The sequence below is a fragment of the Hirsutella rhossiliensis genome (assembly GCF_020360975.1).
Source record: "Hirsutella rhossiliensis strain HR02 chromosome Unknown scaffold00015, whole genome shotgun sequence".
Taxonomy (NCBI): Eukaryota; Fungi; Ascomycota; class Sordariomycetes; order Hypocreales; family Ophiocordycipitaceae; genus Hirsutella; species Hirsutella rhossiliensis.
The window spans coordinates 1,160,318-1,181,712 of NW_025408681.1; the positions used below are offsets into that span (position 1 = coordinate 1,160,318).

Consider the following 21,395-nt stretch of genomic DNA (forward strand, 5'->3'; position numbering starts at 1 on the left):
GAGAGTGTGTAATTGTTGCCGTCGGCGAGAAGAGCGGCACAGATAGTAATGAGAATGAAGCAGGCTTAGAGCCGTCACGAGGCGTACTTGCAGGATGACACCAGCCACTTACATAAAGCAGCAGGATAACATAGTGTCTGGTCGATGTACCTCGAGTTCTCCCTTGGATGGATGCACGGCAGAAGGGAACGGGCCAAAGGGGAATAAAAGGGACAAGCAAAGGGGCATTGCCTTAGGAAGTTGCATACTAGGTACCTATCTTAGGTACCCAGGTAAGTAGATAACTGAAATAGAGCTACAGCTACCTAGGTACCTACTACCTGGTACCTACCTACCTAACTTGGTAGGTACCTAGCCGCTGCTGTTCACTGGAGGAGGGATAATAGAGTGCAGAGGGCCCAAGGCCGATCGGGCATCACCAGCCAGAGAGGTACCTTGGACATCACGTACCGCGTGCAAAAGTATTGGCGCATCCGACTGGCCCAGCGGTGGTGGTCCGTGCATTGCCAGTCGCTAGCGCTGCGGCTCTGAGGCGGTGGACCGCATCAACGTCCTCACGCACATGCCCGCCCACACACGCTCACGAAGAGACCACAGACCGAGCCTGAGACACAGACAGCCGACCCTTCTCCTCTCTCGCTCGATCCCGCTCGAGAAAGGATACCAGGTCTGCGAAACGCTCTGAGACCTCCTCCCTCGCCTGACCCAAGGGGCCCAGAGACTTTTGACGGCTCGCCCTCGCCCAACGACGACACGACGGCGACAAGCTGCCTCAGCACAGGGCTGTCTTCCCCGTCTCTCCAACCTTCCATCCAGTCTTTGTTCCTCCTTGACGGCCCCCGGAAAACGCGCGCCTCGTCTTCAACCCCCGTCGCCCGCCTTTCTCGAAACCTGCGCCGATCGGCGACCCTCTGTGACGCACGCGCAAAAGACTGTGCCTTGCCAGGACCTGTGCTGTTAAGCCCAGCCACGTCTCCCGGTCGCCTTCCGCCATGATTCCCTCGGCGCACGTCTATGGACACCATCCCTTCCAGGGCGGCGACTCGCCATGGCTGCACCAGCAACAGCAGCCGTCGCATCACCAGCCGGGCGGCCACCAGGGCGCCGTCTCCGTCGCCCAGCAGCACCAGCAACAGCAACAGCAACAGCAACAGCACCAGCAGCACCAGCACTTCAGCCGCATGTCGGGCAACCACTCGGGCGCTGGAAGCATGGCCGCCGTTCACGCCCAGGACGGCGGCCATGAGAACATCTCGGAGGAGAACCGACGCACCATGGCCTACATTTCCGACTTGCTCAATGAAAACACTAGGGAGGCCGCGCTGCTCGAGCTTAGCAAGAAGCGAGAGCAGGTCCCCGAGCTGGCGCTCATCCTTTGGCATTCTTTCGGTACAGCAGCTCCACTTCTCTTCCACAACCCCGGTGCCCTGGCTGACCCCGTCTTTGTTGCTTTCTAGGCGTCATGACCTCGCTCCTGCAAGAAATCATTTCCGTCTACACTCTCCTCAACCCCTCCCAGCTTACCGCGGCTGCGTCCAACCGAGTCTGCAACGCCCTGGCGCTGTTGCAGTGCGTAGCATCGCACAATGATACTCGCGCCCTGTTCCTCAACGGTACGACCGCGCACTCGGACGCCCAAACCCGCCATTGGAACAAGTTTAGCTGACTTTACTCCCCGATAGCCCATGTCCCCCTCTTTCTGTACCCGTTCCTCAACACAACGTCCAAATCGCGGCCCTTTGAATACCTGCGCCTCACTAGCCTCGGCGTCATCGGCGCCCTAGTCAAGAACGACTCGTCCGATGTCATCAACTTCCTCCTGACCACCGAGATCATCCCGCTCTGCCTCCGAATCATGGAGACGGGTTCGGAGCTCAGCAAGACTGTAGCCATCTTCATTGTGCAGAAGATATTGCTCGACGATAACGGCCTCAACTACATCTGCGCCACTTACGAGCGTTTCTACGCCGTCGGTACCGTCCTGAGTAATATGGTTGCTCAGCTGGTCGAGTCGCAGACGGCCCGCCTACTCAAGCACGTTGTGCGATGCTTCCTCCGGTACGTTTCTTGCTTGGTTCTCTCATGCTTTGTGCTATTCTGTTGAGGAGTCACAGCAGGCTAACTCGCACCGTCCATTTAGCCTCAGCGACAATGCCAGGGCTCGCGAAGCCTTGAGGCAGTGCTTGCCCGAACCGCTTCGAGACGCCACCTTTTCGTCTGTCCTCAGGGACGATGCTGCCACCAAGAGATGTCTCGCGCAGCTCCTCATCAACCTCTCCGACAATGTAGTCGATCCAGGGTCCCAAGGAGTCTCCAATATGTGAAAGATAGATGGACTCACTATGGTCAACAGCAGGGTGGCCGTGTTATTGTACGCGCACGGCGAACAAAAATGGGATAGGACGACGGAGCGGGACAGGCGAATTTGATCGTTGACATTCTGGGCAACACACAAAAGGGAGTATTCGAAAAGCATTTGTTGATACCCACGCAGCTTTACTCCAGTCTTGGCGCCATGAGTGCTCGTCGCTGCTGGCGCCGGGCAACATTTACATGCATACGCATCGCGGGCTGGGGGGCCGAGTGCGAGAGTCTAGCGTCACCTCCGGGCAGGACTGGCAGCGGCTAAGCTTCGTGTTTCCTCCTTGTCTCCCCTTGGTCGAGAGGGCTGGCTGTTTTCCTCGACGACAAGGCACGCTCGGTCAGAAGTATCCCGAATGTGGCCTTGACCTATCCGAGGCTATCGGGTGGAAGAGACTGGGAGCCCGGGCGGGTCTGCCAAGCTGACGAAGGGAACAGTCATTGGAGGGTGGATCGGGTCGAGGGCAGGAAGCGGTGGCTTCTCGAAGGGGGGGATATATGTTTCAGCTGTCCACATGTCTGGACCAAAGACGTCATGGACGGACTAGCCATGCGCCAATGGGTTGTTCTGGACGTTCGGGGAAGAGTTGAAGGAATGCTTTGGGTGAGACGCGTCGCGTGGAGGTGTACTATGCCGGCTGGGCGCTTCCTTGCCGGGGCGGATGTCAGGTAGCGCGTCATGTGCGTCAATGGATCTGCATCCGCCGCAGTTTGGCCTGTTTTACCTGCAGGCGTTTGACCGCCCCTGTCTTGGCAAGACTCAAAGGTCAAGGCTTTGGCGATTACCAACGATGCAAACGACGTGAGGTCAAAGGTTGAGATATGAAGAAATTTTGCGAGATGGAGTCTTTCAGGGACCCTGGCATGTCATTGCATGTCACAACAAACGCCCTCTTCAAGGTACGGAGAAGGTACGGAGAAGGTACGGAGACGGCCGCCACATGCCGCGCCGGCAGCTCGTCGCGCTAGCCCGGAGTACCGCGGCCGGCCCAGCTAATCGATAAGGCCCGTGACAAGTACCAGGGGACTACCCACCTAAGTCGAGGGAGCGATCAAGTTGTCAAGTTGTCAAGTTGTCATGCAAATGTGATCTCGGAGCTCCCTCTGGTCCGGCACCGTTTGTCTCCACCCCGACCTGACCGACCCTGACTCCGTCCTGCCCCAAAGACGATGCAGCCCGACAGCCGGCGACGACCCTGGCCATGGCCCTGAAGCGGAGAGACGCGGCCGTCGCCATGGTGGCCACCCTCGTCGCCTGTGCCTATGCGGCGAGCTGGTGCGCCCTTTTCCGCTGGGCAGCGTACGCCTTCGCGGCTGGCATCGCCGCTAGCGTCGTCGGCCTCGTCGCCTTGCTGCTGCTGGCCTCGCGACGGCCTCGGCGGCGCTCGTCGCGGCCCCACGGCGTTTCTTTCCTCGACGCCCGCCGCTGGCGCTCCGAGGTCGAGGCTCTGCGGCGCCGCCAAACATACGCCAAACCGACGCTCGAGCTCGCCTCGCCGCGTGTGGCGCGGGCCGTCGATGGCCTGCTCGACCTGATACTCCGCGACTTTGTGCGCACATGGTACTCGCACATTAGCCGCAACCCCGTTTTTCCCGACGAGGTGGACAGGTCGGTCCGCTTGGCCTTGTCGAGCCTGCTTGCGTCGCTGAGCCGCAAGGACCTGGCCGATGTCGTCACCAGCCGCCTCGTGCCCATCTTGACGACTCACTTCCGCGACTTTTACGACGCAGAGAGGTCCATCCGCGGGAGGAAGCTCAACCGATCCGTCACCGAGTCCGAGGAGCTCGACCTCGCCATCGCCTCCAAGTACAGGGATGGCCGCCTGCACCCGGCCGCCTCGCTCTCCTTTCCCGACACCAAGATGATCCAGCAGGAGTACCTCCGGTCGCTCGTCGCGCGCGTCATGCCCCGGGTGCTTCCCGAAACCATGCTCTCCAGCCGCGCCGTCTCCATCCTCGTCCGCGAGATCGTTGCCTGCGCCGTGCTCTTCCCCGTCATCCAGCTCCTCTCCGACCCGGACACGTGGAACCAGCTGATGGAGAGCTACGGCCGCTCCATGCTCCTCGACAGGTCCACGGTTCGCAAGCTCAGGGCGGCCCTCGACCAGCACTCCCAGCCCACGCCGCCTCGGTCCGCAAAGTCCGCCGCAGCGCCTCGCCTCGGCCCGGGAGATAGCGAACGCAAGTTTGAAAAGTTCATCCGTGGCATCCGCAAGGTCAACAACCTGTCCGATGCGCGCCGCTTTCGCAGTGAGGTCGTGAGCCAACTCAAGCGGGACTCTCTGCAGGAGAACCAGGACCCAGTCTATCTGCGCCGCCTCGAGATGGGGAAGCGAATGCTGGATCAGACGGTCAACCTACTTGCCGCTGGCGGCGACCATCGTGCCCCCCCACCTCTGCGCTCGTCGTTTTCAACTTCTGCCCCTACTTCGCGGCTGGAGAATGCTTCTCTGGTCGAGCTGCTGCGGGACCCTTCGGGACTGTCGTACTTTATGGAGTTCATGGACCGCCAGCATCTCATGTCGCTCGTCCAGTTTTGGCTCGTCGTGGACGGTTTTCGCAATCCGTTGGAAGACGACGGGCAAGAGGAAGACGAAGGCGATGAGTCCTCGTCCAACTTGCCCATGTGGAATCCATCAGACCGGGTGGATCTGCAGCAAATTCACCAGGCCTATCTGTCAAAGCCCGAACTCAAAGTGCCCGAGTCGACCAGAAAGGAGGTTCGCCGGTTTCTCCAGGCCGGCAACTCTGCGACGCCGGCTCAATACCACAAAGCTCGACGAGCCATCCTCACAGCTCAAAGCGCCGTGCTCGAGGAGATGCAGTCTCGCTACTTTCAGGCATTCAGGAAATCCGACTTGTACTACAAATGCCTTGCCTCTCAAGAATCGTCTAATGCGAGTATGCCCCCTACCCCCGGCCCATCGAGCCATTTGGAGCCGCAGCTCCAGCAACAACAAAATCATCACCATCAACCATCGTCATCGCGAGCAACCCAATACCAGCAGACCAAGCCCAAGCCCGTTGCCAGACTTGCGTCTGCCCCGCCGGGAGGTGTGGCGGCGCGGCGCTGCCCCTCAGCCTCAGACCTGCGAGCCATAAGTGACATTCATAACGGAATCGATCACTTAGCAGCGCCCCGACGGTCGTTGGAAGAGAGTTCCCCCAGCCCTCTTTTCGACGACGACGACCTGGAGCACGATGGCATGCTGGACTCGGTGCAGAGTCTTGATTCGTACGTGCCGGCGCACCCGGTCCCAGACACCCAAGTCGTGCAGGCTGTCGAGCAGGCTCTAAACAATATTTTGGACGACAACGGGCCGCAGACGGCCGAGGATCTCCGTGCGTCCTTGTTCGGCACAGAGGACAATGATTCCAGCTTCCTGACGGGTCGCGAGAACGACTCGAGCCGGGGCTCGATCGATGCTGGCAAGACTTCCATCTTGAGCAGGGACTCTGACAAGCCCAGCCTCTCCTCATTAGGCCTGGTCAGCGCTGCGTCACGCATTGGGGTGTTTGTCGACGACGATCTTTTCGACGACGATGAAAAGGATCTGCCCGACGAGCCTGAAGAGGATGGGGTGGGTGCCGCGGACGACAAAGACCAAGTACACGAGGCCGCACCCGGGGACCTGGGCCTCGCCGAGGCCATCACAGCCTTGACCAACGACATTGACCGTCTGGTGGCGCAAGAAGCCGTGGTGGACTCGTTGACAAAGAAGGCCGAGCTAACAAACAACACGTCGGAGCTGCGGATTCTTCGCAAGTCAAAGGCGAGTCTACAGAGAGAAATCAGGCGCAAGGAGCTCCAGCGCCAGCAGTACGTGGTGCAAGAAAGCGACAACAGCCTCTACGGACGCTCGACCATTAAGATTAAATCGATCCAGGTGGGCCGAGAAGGGGACGGCAGGGAGTTTGCGCTTTACGTGGTCGAGGTCCAGCGCAATGCGGGAGAGCAGATGCCCGCGGCGTCGTGGATAGTTACGAGGAGGTATAGCGAGTTTCACGACCTTCATCAGAAGCTACGGTCGAGGTATCCGTCGGTCCGGGACCTCGAGTTTCCCAGGCGGCGCATGGTGATGAAGTTCCAAAGCGAGTTCCTCCGCAAGAGGAGGGCGGCGCTGGAAAAGTACCTGAGGGAGCTTTTGCTGCTGCCGGATGTATGTCGCAGCCGAGAGCTGCGCGCATTCCTGTCCCAGAGCGTCGTTGCGCAGGGCCAGGACCTGATGGATCGCGAGGACAAGAAGGACATGATGACGCGCTTGTACGACTCGGTGGCAGACGGCATGGACGACATCCTGGGCAATATCCCCGTGCTTGACCAGATATCCGTCGCGGGGCAGAATCTCATTGCGGCGGCGACGAGCCAGTTGAACTCGATTCCGCTCGGCGTCAACGAGGAAGTCTTTCCGGCCGCCGAGGCCGAGGCCGAGCTCAACGCGTTTGAGGACAGGGAGCTCGAGCCCTTTATCAAGCCCATCTGCGACATCTTTCTGGAGGTCTTTGAGCTCAACAGAGGGAACAACTGGCTGCGCGGGAGAGCGGTGGTCATGGTGCTCCAACAGCTGCTCGGCGGGACGATTGAGAGAAAAGTGCGCGACAACGTCAAGATGCTGGTTCAGGAGGAGTCGATTCTGCGATACGTGGGCATGGTGTCGGACGGACTGTGGCCGGGCGGAGAGCTTCAGCGGGACCGTCCACCTCGGGGAACGGCGGAGAGGAAGAAGACGCGCACGGAAGCGAGCCTGATGCTGGCGACGCTGGTGCCGGACCTTGCGGCCAGCGTGGTCGGAAGGGTCAACGCGCAGGCGGCCAGCCGGCGCATATTTGCGACGTTTAACAACGTACGACTCAAGTAAGTGGCAGACCCCGCGCGAGAGAATGATGGCTGACTGGGTCTCGACAGTGCCCATCTCGTGTTTACCGTGCTCGACGAGGTTGTGTCGATACTCTTCGACGAGACCTAGACTGGCCCGAGCTCTTGATAGCCACCTTGTTGTGCTCGGCGCCTGTCCCGAGGTGCTTTACTCCGGGTCGCGGTAGGGAGGGGGTGTAGATGTTGCACGAACTCGGCGTGAGGCGTCTGCTATGAAATGACAAGTGCGGGAAGCACGGTTCTACGAACGGAAGAGCTTAAAGTGACGCTGGGTTGATGACGTTGATGTACGAAGTATGTATGCATGTTACCATTATACCATCAAGTGTTGCATGGACTTGCGGTGTCCGTTGAGTGAGGCCAAACTCAGAGGAGATGCGTTACGTACCTCATGGACGGCTCGTCGCGGTACAAAGGTACTTTGCACCGCCAGCCGCCAAGCTGCGGGCAACCATGCCCTTTCGGGAATTTCTGCCGCCTCTGACCGCCCCACTCATCGGATGCAAGGCTTAGTTTAGGCTCCCCTCGCACCCCATTTTTTTTCTTCTCTCACCGAGAAAGCCCCAGGCTCAAATTCGTCACCAGCAGCACCCTGGCCTGCTTTCCTTTGCGACCCAGCCTTGGACTCCAGAGCGCACCCTCGACTCCAGCGTCTTTCGCCAGAGAGGCATCGTAAGGTTTCGAACCCGCCCGCGGATTCTCCCGCCCGCAGCCGGCGTCATGACCGAGGTTTCGGCCACCAGGCTTTACTTGGGCAACCTCCCGCGAAATGGTCCATCCCCCGCCTCCCAACCTCCCGTTGGCCACCACTGACGCGTTACCTGCAGCTACCAAGGGCGACGTTGAGGCTCACTTCGCGACCCATGGCACCGGAGAGATCACCGAGGTCAAGCTGATGAACGGCTTTGGCTTCATCGAGTACAAAGATCCCATGGATGCCCGAGATGTAGTTCCCGGTACGTCGATCTTCCGGCCGCGGGACGACCACGGGAATCCCTTTTTTTCCGGACCATGCTGACCTTTTGGCGCCTTGCCCTTTCATGGTTTCGCAGCTTTCCGTACGTAACACCAGAACCTTCCCGAGAGCACGACCCGAGCGCTCCTCTGCGCTGGAACCTGATTGGCTGACTTGGCCCTGCGATAGACGGTTCCGACTTCATGGGAGAGCGCCTGACGGTCCAGTTTGCTCGTGGGTCCCGTAACCGCGAGGGCGGCGGATTTGGTAACCACGAGCGCGCGCCTCCGAGACCGCGTCGAACTCCTCACCGGATGCAGATCACCGGACTCCCGAGCGATACCAGTTGGCAGGTCTGTGCAATCTTCCCGTTTCTCGTCCCAGGACTCCATGGATCCCTCTCTTCCCATCACCACCACCATCCCCTGGAGGAGCTACCTGCCCGGCCGCGCTTGGAGCCCTGCTTCACTTGAATGTCATCTTTCTTATTTCTATATTTGGACTGGACACACCACGGCACCCTCCCCGGCGATTCCCTTGGTCAACACCACCCACGCCAGCTCCTCTTGGTACTCTTGCCCTGATGGATGCAGGCAGGTCTGGCGGACTCGTGGACTTTCCCTCAGCATGCTCGCCAAGCACTTCGCTCCTGGGGACACCAACTTACGTGGATACTGGAAATAGGACCTTAAAGACTTTGCGCGTCAGTCCAGCCTGGACGTCGTGTACTCCGAGACCGGTCGCGAATCTAACGGCAGAGGGTAAGCCCCTTGGCGTGTGTTTGATTTACGACAAAACAGTCTGGCTGACCAGTACTTCAGTTTTGTGGAATTTGAGACCGCAGCGGACCTGCGCACCGCCGTAGAGAAGCTTGATGGCCGAGAGTTCAAGGGAAATCGCGTCCAATGCGTGGCAGATGTGAGTCAACGCCCTCTGGCATTGTCTACGAACGTGTATCCCTAACCGCGTGGACTCTAGACCCAACCTGACTTCCCTCCCCGGGAACGCGGCCGCTCCCGCTCCCCCGGACGCCGCCCGCACATGCCTCCGTTTGAGGAGTATGATCGCCGTGCACCTCCCCGTGGCGGCAGCGGCATGGGTGGCGGGAGTGGCAGTGGCGGCGGCGGCGGCGGCGGCGGCGGTGGCGGCGGATACAGCCCTCGCCGAGAAGGTGGGCCGTACGGATATCGCGACCGAAGCCCTCGACGCGAGTACTACGACGACCGAACTCGCTACCGATCTCCCCCACGTCGCCCGGTGGAAGACTACCCTCCGCCACGTGGTGGTGGGCGCTACGACGATCCGTACCACCGCGATTACCCACCTCCTCCGCCGAACCCTTATGCTAATGGCCGCCCGTACGACCGACAGCCAAGGGACTTTCCGCCGCGGGAGCCCACATACCCACCGCGGGAAGGGTATGCGCGTGACTACGAGCGAGGCGGACGCTACTGGTGAGTCCTTCCTTCCCAGCTCCGTTGTCACGGATTGTCGCATGTCTCGAGGAACGTTGCTAATTTGAGGTGACAGATATCGCCACGCGAGCCGCGCCTCAACCCGTCATCGTCAACAAAGCATGAGACAGAGTCGCCTTTCGCTTTCGCTTTCGGTCTCGCCTGAGAACCTTTTTCATATCCATGTTCTTGTTATCGGTTGAGAGGTAAGGAGAGGAGGCTGGATGGAGAGGGCTTGCAGAACGATAGGCGCATGGCGCATGTGGGTCGCCCGAATGGGCAGGGAAAACAAGAAAGCTGACGGTGTGAGGCGGAGAGGGGAAAGCTTGTGCGACACCCACGACGAAAAGGCGGCCGACGCTAGGCCGGTAGAAGTGGAAGGGAAGCAACGAAGAAAAGATCGAGTGTACCATCATCAGAATGCCTGCTACGTCTCCATCTCTAGCCGTCTTTGCCTTTTCTCTCGTGCCCGGTCCAGTGTACCTGGTGGCTCGTGAATACGAGTCGATTTAAAGTAAATGGCTTTGTATGAGATCCCCAGTGGTGAAAAGTCGACACTGATTGCACGCTACTCGATATCGGCCTTGTTATACAAACGCAAGAAAATACTGACGAGAAGGAAGGAAGAAGACTCCAACTGCTCATCGCCACGTCAAAATTTGCCACTACCTTGGCAGCAAAGATTCCATGCAGTCCATGTGTGCAAAAGAGCGGCTGACAAGGAGCGCTCTCTGTATTGATTCCTCAGGCCGACTTTTTCCATTGGGTGTACATGCCGATGACGCTGCTGAGGGTGCCGGCCAGGCCGACGAAGCCATCGTCGAAGCCGGCCCAGCCGAGGGCCGAGGTGGGGACGGCGAGGTCGCAGAGGTCGCAGAGCAGCTGGAGGCGGCTGACGGATCTCTCCCTGAAGGCGTGTTAGTGTGCGTGTAGACGCGGGCATAAAACCCGGGGATTGGGGGACTGACATTTTAATGCGCTTGCTCTCGACGACGCCCTCGCCGTCCTTGCGGTCGATGGCGGCCTCTCTGCGCTTGAGCTGGCGGAGGGTGTAGAGCTGGGCCGCAACGCTGAAGATGATGCCGACGGCCCAGAAGCGGTAGGCGTGCCGCTGAGCGTCGGCGGCACGGTGCCACTTGCGCACGCCCATGGCATCGGGCAGGGCGAGGGCATCAAAGGTGAGATAGCCGGCATAGCCGAGCTGGCGGCCGACGGAGGCGTAGCGCAGCAAGGCCGGGGTGGACTTTGCGTCGGCGGCGACGGCGGCGGCCTTGAGGTGCTCGACGGGCTTGCCGACGCGGAGGATCTTGCGGGTGAGGCCGAGCTGGCGCTTGAGGACGTTCCAGGGGGCCATCTGGGCCGGGGTGCCGTTTGTGCGCAGCAGGTACCAGGCGTAGAAGCGGGCAAAGTACTGGATGGCGCGGAGGAGCTTGTCGCGGCCGACGGTGGTGGCGACGTAGCGCAGGTACTGGGCCACCGAGGGGTGGTAGACGAGGGTGTCTGCGACCATTTTTTGGAGTGGTTTTATGTGTCACGAGGTATCTGGTGTAGTTGATGGGAAAGATGCCTTGGGTTCTATTGCACCTCGTTGCATGCGCCTATCTCGGTCTTCGTTTTGTTGCTTCTGGGCTATCGGGCGTCACGGCGGGGCGGGGAGGGTGAAGCGGACTGGGGGATCGCTGGGGCTTGAGAGCGAGGTGCGATGATGTCGGCTGCTGGGCGAAGAGAGGGAGAGAGGGTGTGTTTGTTGGAGAGTGGGGAGAGATTGTCGTCGGCGTGTCGAGCACATGCCGAGGTTCGGGGAGGCGTCGGTCGCGGCTTTTCCGGATTGGGCTACGGCCGCCGGGCAGTATAATTGGAAGCAATGCGGCGTGCCATATGAAGGGGCTCGGAGCGGAACAATGGCCCGGAACGGAGACGCTGGTGAACCTGCTAACTTGGGATGGATTGATGGATGTACAGTACTTGTGCGGTACATGCACGAAGGGTCACGGGACTTGGCACGGGCTGCATTCGGGCACGTGGACGCCCGTCGGGACAGCTCGGTCCCGGGAAATCCTCTTGCTGTAGCTCGGGATGGCACGGCCGAGCCTTGGATAGCCGTTCCGGCACGAGGGGTAATTACCGTAGGTAGGTTAGTAACGTCGGAGGGGTCGGAGAGCCATCGTGAGCGGCGGCGGCGCGGCGCTATGCTGGCCGACACCCCCGAGCCTATATTGCCCTTGTGTATCCGCTCCTTTTCTGTTCTTGGTCGGTTCTTGGTCGGCTCTCCATTCTCAATCCTCACGACGTCACCTCTCGCAGCCTCTACCATCCATCCGCGCGAACCCCGCGACTGCCACCAGACACCGACAGACCTCCTCTGCCTCTCCCGATTGTTGCCGAGCCAGGCCACTGGCCCGTCCAGACAATTGACAACAACAACACGAGGAGATAGAAACACCTGCAAGACCGGACCTGAGCAGCCACCTTGGCCATGGACCAAAACGGCAACGGCGAGAGGGTCAACACCCAGATCGTCACCCTCACGCGCTTCCTCAACGAGGAGCAGACCAAGCACAAGGAGGCCACCGGTGACTTTACGTGCGCTTCCCCCCCTCCCCCCTCCGGCCGAGGCTCGAAGCTCTGCTGACGCCTCGGCAGCCTCCTCTGCCACGCCCTGCAGTTCTCCTTCAAGTCCATCGCCTACTACATCCGCCGCGCCTCCCTCGTCAACCTGACGGGCCTCGCCGGCTCCTCCAACAGCACCGGCGACGACCAGAAGAAGCTCGACGTCATCTCAAACGACCTCTTCATCGCCGCCATGCGCTCCTGCGGCAAGTGCGCCCTGCTCGTGTCCGAGGAGGAGGACGACGTCGTCTTCTTCAGCAACGCCTCGGGCGCCCGCTACGCCGTCGCCTGCGACCCCATCGACGGCTCGTCCAACCTCGACGCCGGCGTCTCCGTCGGCACCATCTTCGCCGTCCACAAGCTGCCCGAGGGCTCCGAGGGCACGCACGACGACATCCTCAAGCCCGGCACCGAGCTCGTCGCCGCCGGCTTCACCATGTACGGCGCCTCGGCCCAGCTCGTCCTCACCATGAAGGACAGCTCCGTCAACGGCTTCACCCTCGACAACGGCATCGGCGAGTTCATCCTCACCCACCCGAACATGCGTCTGCCCCGCTCGCGCGCCATCTACTCGGTCAACGAGGGCAACTCGCTCTACTGGGAGCAGCCCACCGTCGACTACTTCAACTCGCTCAAGCTGGCCCAGCCCGACGGCAAGCCCTACAGCTCGCGCTACATTGGCAGCATGGTCGCCGACGCCTACCGCACCCTGCTCTACGGCGGCATCTTTGCCTACCCGGCCGACAAGAAGAGCCCCAAGGGCAAGCTGCGCATTCTCTACGAGTGCGCCCCCATGGCCATGGTGTTTGAGAATGGTGAGCCTCGTGCTCCTGACGCGTCTCCTTTGACCATCGCCTCTGCTAACCACGTTATCCCGCAGCCGGCGGTCAGGCAGTCGACAGCAAAATGAGGAGGATGCTCGAGGTTCAACCGGAACACATCCACGACCGTTCCGGCATCTTCATGGGTAGCTACGACGAGGTGGAAAAGGTGAAGCAGTTCCATAAATAATCTCTTACCTCACGCGAGGTGGTCGAAAATACACACAAGCTTGGATTCAACGGCTGCACCCCTGCGGGCTTGCCCGGCGTAACCGACTTTAGTCATGTACCAAACCATTATAAGTCAAACAGCGCATGATACATGCCTCCCCAATCCACGTGCAGCATCACCACAGCTTGGGCACCAGCCGGGGCGTGTTGCGCTTCCACTCCTCGTAGTCCTTGCGGCCCCCGTAGCGCTTGTCGTACTTGCCCTCGCTCAGGGGGATGCCCGACACCTTTGTGAGCAAGAAGGCGGAAAAGGCCGGGCTGGCAAACGAGAGGGCCGTCGTGGTCAGCACGCCGGCAAGACCGCCACCCAGGCCGAGGCCGAGCTGGACGGGGCCACGCGCGAGGGCGGCGGCGGCAACGGTAGCCAGCCCGGTCCACAGGGTGATTTCACCAAAGTAGTGCGGGAAGCGGCTGGCGAGGATCGACGGGTTAGCTGCGTATCATTTCCCCCTTTACCCCGTCTCGAGAAAGGGATGAGAACAAGTGAAGGTCAGAGGCCGGGGGTGCGGCGAAAGACATACCTGACGCCAAAGAGCCCGCTCGTCAGGAAATCCTCGTCGTGCAGCTTGAGGCGCTTCTCGCGTGCCCACTTGCTCTTCTGCGCATCCGCGGTGGCCTCGAAGCCCAGGCCGGCGACCCACAGGCCGATGCCGAGGACGTCGGCGACGCCCAGGCCGGCGGGCAGGGCGGCGGCCGGGGCGGCGTTGAGGGCCAAGACGGGGGCCAGCATGAGCGAGACCCAGACGGCCTGGGCCATGAAGCAGCCGGCAAAGGCGAGGGGCCGGGTGCGGAACTTGTCGAAGCGCGAGTCGCTGCCGTCGGAGAGGACGCGGCGGAAGAGGTAGGAGCCGACTGAGACGACGACCGAGTTAGCTCGGCTTCACTCCCATTCTTACACCTGTTTGATGCAGCCGGGGGGGAGTTCATCTCACGTCGAAGCGTCCAAATCATGGCCATGCCCGTGACGACCACCTGCCTCCAGTTCAACGCGGCGGCGGCGGCCTCACCCGCCGCAGCACCGCCCCCCGGGCGCAGGGCCGCCAGCAGGCTCGGCAGGCGGGTGATTTGGCCGGCGGCGCGGGCGCGCAGGGCCGGCAGGTACAGGCTGAGGGCGCCGACGGCGAGCACGGTGGCCGAGCCGGATATGTCGTAGAAGCGCTCCGTCTGGCCCAGGACCGAGGGCGCGGCCGCGGCGGCCTGCAGGGCGAAGGCGGCGGCGACGGAGGGGACCAGGACGCGCAGCAGCGGGGAGCGGAAGTTGGTGAGGCGTAGCAGCGGGTGTAGCAGGGATGCCATGGTGGTGGTGGCGGTGGTGGTGGTGATGGAGGTGAAGGTGATGATGCTGTGGGATGAGTGGGTGGGGAGTCGGCGTCCGGGGGAAGCTCACCCTTTCAAGACACTCGGCCGAGCCAGACCGCGAGCTACAAATCGCACATGTCCAATTGGCGTGCGCGTGAGGGAATGATGGCAAGCATGTGTGCTAGAAAAAGGGCCCCGCATGTCCTCAGGATGGCTGGTGAAAGCAGCAACAGCGGGGGACATCGACGAGAATAAAGGGCCCCGGCCTTGCGTCTGATGGCCACGTCCAAGTCGTGACGCCATCGCGGTGCCAAAACCATGCCGGCGTGTGGGGCCGAGTGACGGCATCGATCGGGGTCGGGCGGGCCGCTCCGCTCCGAGCGCCGACATCTGGACTGGCGGGACAGAGAGGACAAGGCTATTACGGGGGCAGCACTTGCATAGTCCGCGCCATCACGCAACCTCCTCTTTAGCAGGGGCGCTGTCTCGAGTTGATTGCGTCCTCTGTCTGCGTTCCATAATTTGACGCAGCTTTTATCCGTGACTACATGGGCACGCATGTACAGGCCCCGAGCTCTCCATCACAGCATGCCGCAAAACAAGCTCCTCCACCGCGAGCGCCTCGCCTGACGGGGCGGGGACTCAGCACCGGCCTTGATATCCTCTTCCTCGTCATCCTCCGTGTCTTCCGCGGGTCCACTTAACTCCGTCGCGGAGGCGGCAGGACGCCTCTTCCACGCTGCGATGGCGTGAAGCTCGAGGGAGAAGTCTCCCTCCTGTTGGCCAAAGAAGCTGCTCCCAAGCACAGGAAAACAAACAGATATCCCCCTTGGTTAGCCGTCGCCTTGTAAAATTTGCAAGATTCGGAGCCCGCATATCGCGAGTGCAAAGCGGATGATGATGCCCGGGGCAGAAGGAGTAGGTACTCACCTCCTCATCATCAGTCCAACCCGCTTGATACCCGCCAAGTCCAACGGCTCAGCATCCTCCTTGGGCCTCCCCCTGTACGTCGGCTTGAAGTCGCTCCACACAAGCTTGACATCGCGCGGCCGGTCAGCCACAAAGTCGGCCTCCCAGCTGACGCCGGCGCGGTCGCGGCCGTCGCGGCGGGGCGGCTCGAGCGAGTCCTTGAGGGTCAGGGCGTAGCGCTTGCCGTCGGCGGCGGCGGGCCCGGCGATGGAGACGACGACGCCGTCGTAGGCGCGCAGGTCGAGGGCCAGGGCGCCGCGGGTGCGCTGCGAGGCGAAGCCGGCGCCGCCGAGTGTCTGGGTGTCGAGGTGGCCGTGGAAGCGCGCCGTGGGCCGGCGGGGCGAGACGGTCAGGTGGGAGGTGCTCGCGCCGCCGCGGACCCGGTCGTCCGAGGCTGTCCAGCGGCGCGAGTCCCAGGGCCTGGCCGGGACGGCGTCAATGCTGACCGGCTTATGGCGGGCTCGGAGGGGGGGATGCTCACTGGTCGCCGCCGTAGAGGTAGACAATGTCGTCAATCATGTTCGATGGATGCCTGCCGTGTCTGCAGCGGATGGTGGGCGGTGCAGGGCTGTGTGACGTCCGGCTGGGGGTTGTTGCGCTTCGGGCTGAGCCTCACCGAGAGCTTTCGTGGCATGGCCGAACAAAGCCCCGATCCGATCCGATGCGCTAGCCCGAGGGGGCCGAGTTCTATCGGGGCCCGCCAGCGATCAGTGCATAGCCCTCGGTAAATGCATGTCCCTCCGTCTGCGCACGCTCTCTTCAAAGTTCACAGCAGAGGAACCACGATGCAAAGGACCATTGCGGACTGACAATACGGGAAGAGGCCGCACCGACGTTACCGGGCCAGGCACCCTCAACACGGATGACTCACACCGAGCAGAGGCAGACTCTCGAGAGACCCGCTCGCGCACCCTTCTGCCTCTCGTCTTCGATCCCTCCGACCCCCTCATCACTCAACGACGACGCCCGAGCCTCCCGAGACAAAGATCGCCAACCCTCCAACTCTTAGCCGCATCTTTGCACTCGCCCTGGTCCGGGTGACTGAATAAACTGGCCCCCCGAAAAGGGGGAAACGACGGGCATTTCTCGGATGCATGGACGGGGGTCTACCTATTGTATGTAGGCACCAAGTATAACGGCGTACAGCAGGCAAAAGGCAGACGGCAGGCAGCCGCCAAGCACAACGACGTCGACGCACCCTTTCGGACTTGGCCCTATCACCATCTCCATCACCATCTCCATCACCATGGCGTCCTCTCGGTCCCGAAGCGCATCCGCCTAATTACCAGGCAGGCAATCAGGCAGACGGCCAGGCAGAGGGGGCCGGGTTGCAGGTCCAGGTCCAGGGTGGTGGTGCCCTCCCCCCTCCCCGGGCCCCTTGTGATGCTCGCCGACCTGGGCTGGTCTGCCACTCTGTCTCTCCTTTTTTTAAAGAGCTGGGACTGGCTTGGGACTGGCTTGGGCCTGGGCCGGGCTGAGGACGTCTGCAGCAGCCCGCCCAGCCGGCTCTTGTTTACCTGCCAGCCCACCCCCCTCCTTTTCTTGTTCGCTTGCCTTGCCTGCCTGTATGTACATTTCTTCCCGTGGCGTCCCCTTCTTCCTCCAACGAGCGAGGCCGCCAATCCTGTGTGCCCAAGCTGTGTCTGTATTCGTGCTCTGAACCGCTGCCCGTGCCGTCGTGTCCGTAAAGCACCCGTAAAGCACTAACGTTGGGGAAATACCTACTTCGTATTCGTCCTAGGACAATCAAGATGCTCGAGCACGCACATGCTCGCCGAGCAGAGAGTACATGGACTCCCGCGCCCGCCCGGGCGGCAGGCACTTTCATCGTTGGACCTCGACTTCCACCCGCCATGCCATGTGTCTCAAACCGGGCTCATACGAATAGAAAAAAAATCGTACACATCATAATTACTCCAGGACCTCTTTTTCCAACAATCAACAGGCCGCCCTCAACCATGGGCGAACATCCCGGGGCTGCATCTACTGCGTCGTACATCTACACACACCCCGTGGCGGCGCATCATAGTGTCAGTTCGGCCTCTCGCCACCACCAAAGTCTCGCCCCTGTGGTTTTGTTTGAAAATAGTTGTAATATCCAAAGATATAGATATAGATATATATACCAAGTGACGGTAAGGGCCCTGTCAAGTCGCCGTGCAATGCTTCATCAATAAACCAAAAAAATCTCGTTTCATCTCTCATGCGCCACGACCCAGTCCACTGAAGACCAATGTCTCAAGCCTCGGGCCACTCCCAACCAACCGACGCCAAGTTTTCGTTGCCTCGTCCCGCCCTGCATGCACTTTCTCCCCAATGTCCAACGCGTCCCGCTCGCGCACACCATCAGACGGCGAAGAAAAGGGCACGTGTGTATATACGGGATATGTGTGTGGAGAGGGTGCGGGAAGGAGAAAAAAAGAGCGATGCACTGCCATGGCGTGTGACGTCGCTCATTTCAGTTTCGGTACAAACACAGTGGCCTGCCGCCGAGGTCATTGCGGATGTTGCTGAAGCATGCCGGGCGACCCGGGCATTGACAAGGGTGTCGTCGGGTACTCATAACCTGTCTCTGAGCACGACGCCGAGTGGTCAAATGAATGCGACAGCGGTGGTGTCTGGTCCGCACGTCAGCAAGACAGGTCTCGGCGGCGCCGGCCGAGCGTCGCAAAACTCACATGAGGGTTGGATGGGTCGTAGGGGCTTGGCACGCCCATGTCGACGCCGGGCACAAAGCTGTAGTTGAGGTACGAGCCCATGCCGTCGTCGCTAGTAAACGACTCCCGCTTCATGGCGTCGCTAAACTGCGTCATGGAAGGCAGAGTTGCCGGCATAGTCGACGTTGCCGTCAGGTAGTTGGGATAGGGGTCGGCGGTGCCGGCAGACATGGTGGGGTAAGGCTGTGTCGAGCCGTACGGGTCCAGCAGCAGCTCATCCGGGGCCGGGTAGGCCGGGTATTGGAACATGGGCGGCGTGTGAGAGCGCTCGCGGTCATCGTAGGCGGGCGTGCTGAAGACAAGATCGTCGGCGTGATCCATGGGCGGCGTAAACTGGCCCTGCGACAGAGGCTTCGCCGGTGCAGGCTGAGGCTTTTGCACCTTGGCCGTGGCCGAGGCCTGACGCTTGTTGCTTTTGCTGGGGCTGGGCTTCTTCTCGGGCTCCGCCTCATCCGAGGAGCCGGCACGGCGCTCGAGGTCTTCCAAGCGTCGCTTGAGCTTTTTCCCTGGAAAAAGCCGTGCACGTTAGCGCTCTGGTCCGACCACCATGCCCTCCCGCGGCGAGCCAATTTAGGGGGGACGGGGCCCTGAGGAGAGGACGAGGCAAAAGAACGTACGGTAGTTGCGCTGGGCAATGCGGTTCTGTATCCTTCGGCGCTCGGCAAGGTCTGAGATCTTGGTCCAATCCTCGTCGGGGTGAGCCGAACTGCTGAAGGCACTGCTGGTTCCGTGTGTGGAATAATGCCGCGTGGGTGCGGGCGGCGCACCGTAGCTGTAGTGGTGTTGCGGCATGGCAAACATGGACATTGTGAAGGTGGAGGCGAGGAGAAGGAAGGGAGGGACTGGAGAGAGAGGGGGGGGAGGGGACGAAAGCGTTGGAAGCTCCTCACAGCACTCTGCGATGAAGCTAGCAGTCGTCGTATGTGCAATGTGTTGGGTGAGCAAGAGCTGCTCGGCTTCTGGTGTAAGATGAAGGCGATGATGTACAAGCTTTGTCGTTGCAACAGGCTGGCCTTGGGATGAGCTTCAAACCACGAGAGTCAGAGTTGACAGTGACGGGGACAATGGAAAGGAGGCAGGCTAGCTCGGCAGTCCGTCGCAGGAGGGAAGCTGAATATATAAGTATCTCGAGTGACAACATTACCGGCCAGGAGAGAGGGCGTCTGGCAAGCCCCCCCGGACTCGAGCCCCATGGCAGGGCTGGCATGTAATGTACAGCGTGCACGTACAAAGTACCCACGAAGAGACGGAGCACAGTGGTAGCGTTTCACAGCAGCGGGGTCACACAGCTCGCACTCGCTCCCATCAAGGCGCGCTCTCTCGCCCAGGCCAGGACGATCTGCTGCTGTCCTAACTTGGGACTCCAAGTGCCAGGCAGGGGTGGGGCCGACGAAAAAAGGCTCGGGACGGAGTGTGGGGGGGTGGACACATCATGGGCCAGCCCGCCGTGGGGGAGGAGACGGAACAGGAGGGCGTGTGTAGGGCGTGTGTAGGGCGTGTGTAGGGCGTGTGTAGGGCGTGCGTGCGAGTGTGTGGAGGCGTGGTCGCTTCGATTCGCTCAGGCGGTGCTCCGAGTATTGGTCGACCGTACTCGGTACCGGGTACGACGAGGGCCTTGGTAGCGGCTCCATATCCCGGCCGGCGAGAAATGAGGGCTAATTTTGCTCCCAAGTCTGCCCTCCGCCCCGGTCAGTCGCATCGCGTCTCTGCACCTGGGGGGTTAGCTGCTCATCCCGCGACTCTAAAATGGTTCTCGCAGAAGGGGACGCTTGGCCGTCGTGTCGTCGTAGGGCTGCTTGGACGGCATGGTGCTACTCCGGGGCCGTGACGCAGCAGCTGGCCCCCAAGTCCAAAGCATCCGGGGTGGCATTGCCCCGTGCTGCGTCTGGACAAGTCCCAGCAGCCAGGTCGGCGCCCCCAGGGTGCTGCCGCTGCTGCTTCTCGAACGATTCCTGCGTCTGCGGTTTCAAGCTCGACCGTCTGCCCAGCCATCCTCGCCGGTTCGACAAGACACGTTGAGGCAGCCCACCGGGCATGCCATGGAAGCCCATTCCACGGTCCGCCCGTGACGGCCAGATGGCCCCCCCCCCGTCGCGTAGCGCCCGTGAGCGTCGTCGCCGTGGCCAGCGCCGACGGCTGTTTGAGCGCCGCGCCAGCTCTGGGAGCCAGCCACGACAGCATCGAGGCATGTACCTGGACAAGGCGGTACATGGGCCGGGCTGCGAAAGGGCGGAGCGTGGACGGAGTAGTGGCTACTTTGGTAGGGCTCGCTCGCTCGCTCGTCATTAGCGCAGGATCCGCGGGCTCGAGGACCCCGGCTAGCTGGGAATCCGGCGCCCGGCACGCCGTAGACCCCGGTTCCGTGTGCATGGCGTCGGTCGTGGAGGGAGGGCGACGACTGTGAGTTGTGAGTCTTGTCGGCCACGATGACGACGGGCCAAGCACCGCCGCTGGGCCATGGACCGACCGCGAGTGGAGCGGACTGCCTTCTCGTCGTCGCCGTTCTCGCGTCAACAGACTTTGGGCTAAGGCAAGCAGGGGCGCACGAGTGATCGCCACTGGATCGGCGAGCGGCCAACCAGACGGCAGAGACACGCCCCTCTCTTTTCCTGGTCGGCTTCTCGCCTGGGAATTGAGCTGGGGCGGCCCTTCCCCCCCAGCCCAGTCCGAAATGCCTGCACGTGCTTTGTCAGGGTGGCTATTTTTGGCCCGTCGCCCTTAGCAAGCCGCCGCCACGCGGCTGCTTCCAACGCCCTGCGCGCGTCTGGAGTCTGCCTTGGACGTCGGCTGTCCTTGCGCCCGCCACCTGTCTTAGCCTCGACGCGTCCTCTTTGGTCCTTCTAGCGCCAGCTGTGCAGCCCTCGACGCGGCTACCGGACTCGAGCCGCCGCCCGTCGAGGCCTTGGTGCAGGCGCACTGCCATGCCGGAATTGGAAAGACACACGTCGCCTGTCCAGTGCAAAGGGGCCTTTTGGTGCGCCTCTCGACAAAGGGTCCCCTGCCAGAGGTCCATGGGGGAGACGAGGTCCACCGGCATCCTCAGCTCCGGACCCATCGCATCCTGCTTTGCTGGCCTCGTTGCAGCCAGTAGTCCGCTGGACC

The 21,395-nt window shown here is 61.4% G+C and overlaps 8 protein-coding genes across 8 annotated transcripts; 4 read left to right on the top strand and 4 right to left on the bottom strand.

Annotated features, from left to right (window-relative positions):
- Window positions 1-992: 992 nt before the first annotated feature.
- Window positions 993-2,324, top strand: HRG_10317 (cell differentiation family, rcd1-like domain-containing protein; the record flags this gene model as incomplete). The annotated part of the gene is made up of 4 exons (XM_044868788.1): window positions 993-1,389; window positions 1,458-1,613; window positions 1,683-2,058; window positions 2,141-2,324. The coding sequence occupies 4 exons, from the start codon at window positions 993-995 to the stop codon at window positions 2,322-2,324; spliced, it is 1,113 nt and encodes a 370-aa protein (XP_044716143.1).
- A 1,239-nt stretch (window positions 2,325-3,563) lies between these two features.
- HRG_10318 (PXA domain-containing protein) lies at window positions 3,564-7,328 on the top strand (the record flags this gene model as incomplete). Its single annotated transcript, XM_044868789.1, has 4 exons — window positions 3,564-5,415; window positions 5,497-6,248; window positions 6,297-7,216; window positions 7,268-7,328. The coding sequence occupies 4 exons, from the start codon at window positions 3,564-3,566 to the stop codon at window positions 7,326-7,328; spliced, it is 3,585 nt and encodes a 1,194-aa protein (XP_044716144.1).
- Window positions 7,329-7,957: 629 nt separating this feature from the next.
- HRG_10319 (RNA recognition motif domain-containing protein) lies at window positions 7,958-9,650 on the top strand (the record flags this gene model as incomplete). Its single annotated transcript, XM_044868790.1, has 7 exons — window positions 7,958-8,009; window positions 8,065-8,193; window positions 8,382-8,545; window positions 8,877-8,953; window positions 9,014-9,110; window positions 9,171-9,399; window positions 9,457-9,650. The coding sequence occupies 7 exons, from the start codon at window positions 7,958-7,960 to the stop codon at window positions 9,648-9,650; spliced, it is 942 nt and encodes a 313-aa protein (XP_044716145.1).
- Window positions 9,651-10,390: 740 nt separating this feature from the next.
- HRG_10320 (peroxisomal biogenesis factor 11 (PEX11) domain-containing protein) lies at window positions 10,391-11,156 on the bottom strand (the record flags this gene model as incomplete). The annotated part of the gene is made up of 2 exons (XM_044868791.1): window positions 10,391-10,553; window positions 10,615-11,156. The coding sequence occupies 2 exons, from the start codon at window positions 11,154-11,156 to the stop codon at window positions 10,391-10,393; spliced, it is 705 nt and encodes a 234-aa protein (XP_044716146.1).
- A 966-nt stretch (window positions 11,157-12,122) lies between these two features.
- HRG_10321 (fructose-1,6-bisphosphatase) lies at window positions 12,123-13,267 on the top strand (the record flags this gene model as incomplete). The annotated part of the gene is made up of 3 exons (XM_044868792.1): window positions 12,123-12,229; window positions 12,290-13,071; window positions 13,137-13,267. The coding sequence occupies 3 exons, from the start codon at window positions 12,123-12,125 to the stop codon at window positions 13,265-13,267; spliced, it is 1,020 nt and encodes a 339-aa protein (XP_044716147.1).
- A 157-nt stretch (window positions 13,268-13,424) lies between these two features.
- Window positions 13,425-14,604, bottom strand: HRG_10322 (uncharacterized protein; the record flags this gene model as incomplete). Its single annotated transcript, XM_044868793.1, has 3 exons — window positions 13,425-13,719; window positions 13,830-14,160; window positions 14,241-14,604. 3 exons carry the CDS (start codon window positions 14,602-14,604, stop codon window positions 13,425-13,427), a joined length of 990 nt encoding a protein of 329 aa, XP_044716148.1.
- A 584-nt stretch (window positions 14,605-15,188) lies between these two features.
- HRG_10323 (complex I intermediate-associated protein 30 (CIA30) domain-containing protein) lies at window positions 15,189-16,095 on the bottom strand (the record flags this gene model as incomplete). Its single annotated transcript, XM_044868794.1, has 3 exons — window positions 15,189-15,399; window positions 15,538-15,996; window positions 16,058-16,095. 3 exons carry the CDS (start codon window positions 16,093-16,095, stop codon window positions 15,189-15,191), a joined length of 708 nt encoding a protein of 235 aa, XP_044716149.1.
- A 1,976-nt stretch (window positions 16,096-18,071) lies between these two features.
- HRG_10324 (putative transcription factor bzip protein) lies at window positions 18,072-19,100 on the bottom strand (the record flags this gene model as incomplete). The annotated part of the gene is made up of 3 exons (XM_044868795.1): window positions 18,072-18,194; window positions 18,255-18,799; window positions 18,911-19,100. The coding sequence occupies 3 exons, from the start codon at window positions 19,098-19,100 to the stop codon at window positions 18,072-18,074; spliced, it is 858 nt and encodes a 285-aa protein (XP_044716150.1).
- Window positions 19,101-21,395: the final 2,295 nt, after the last annotated feature.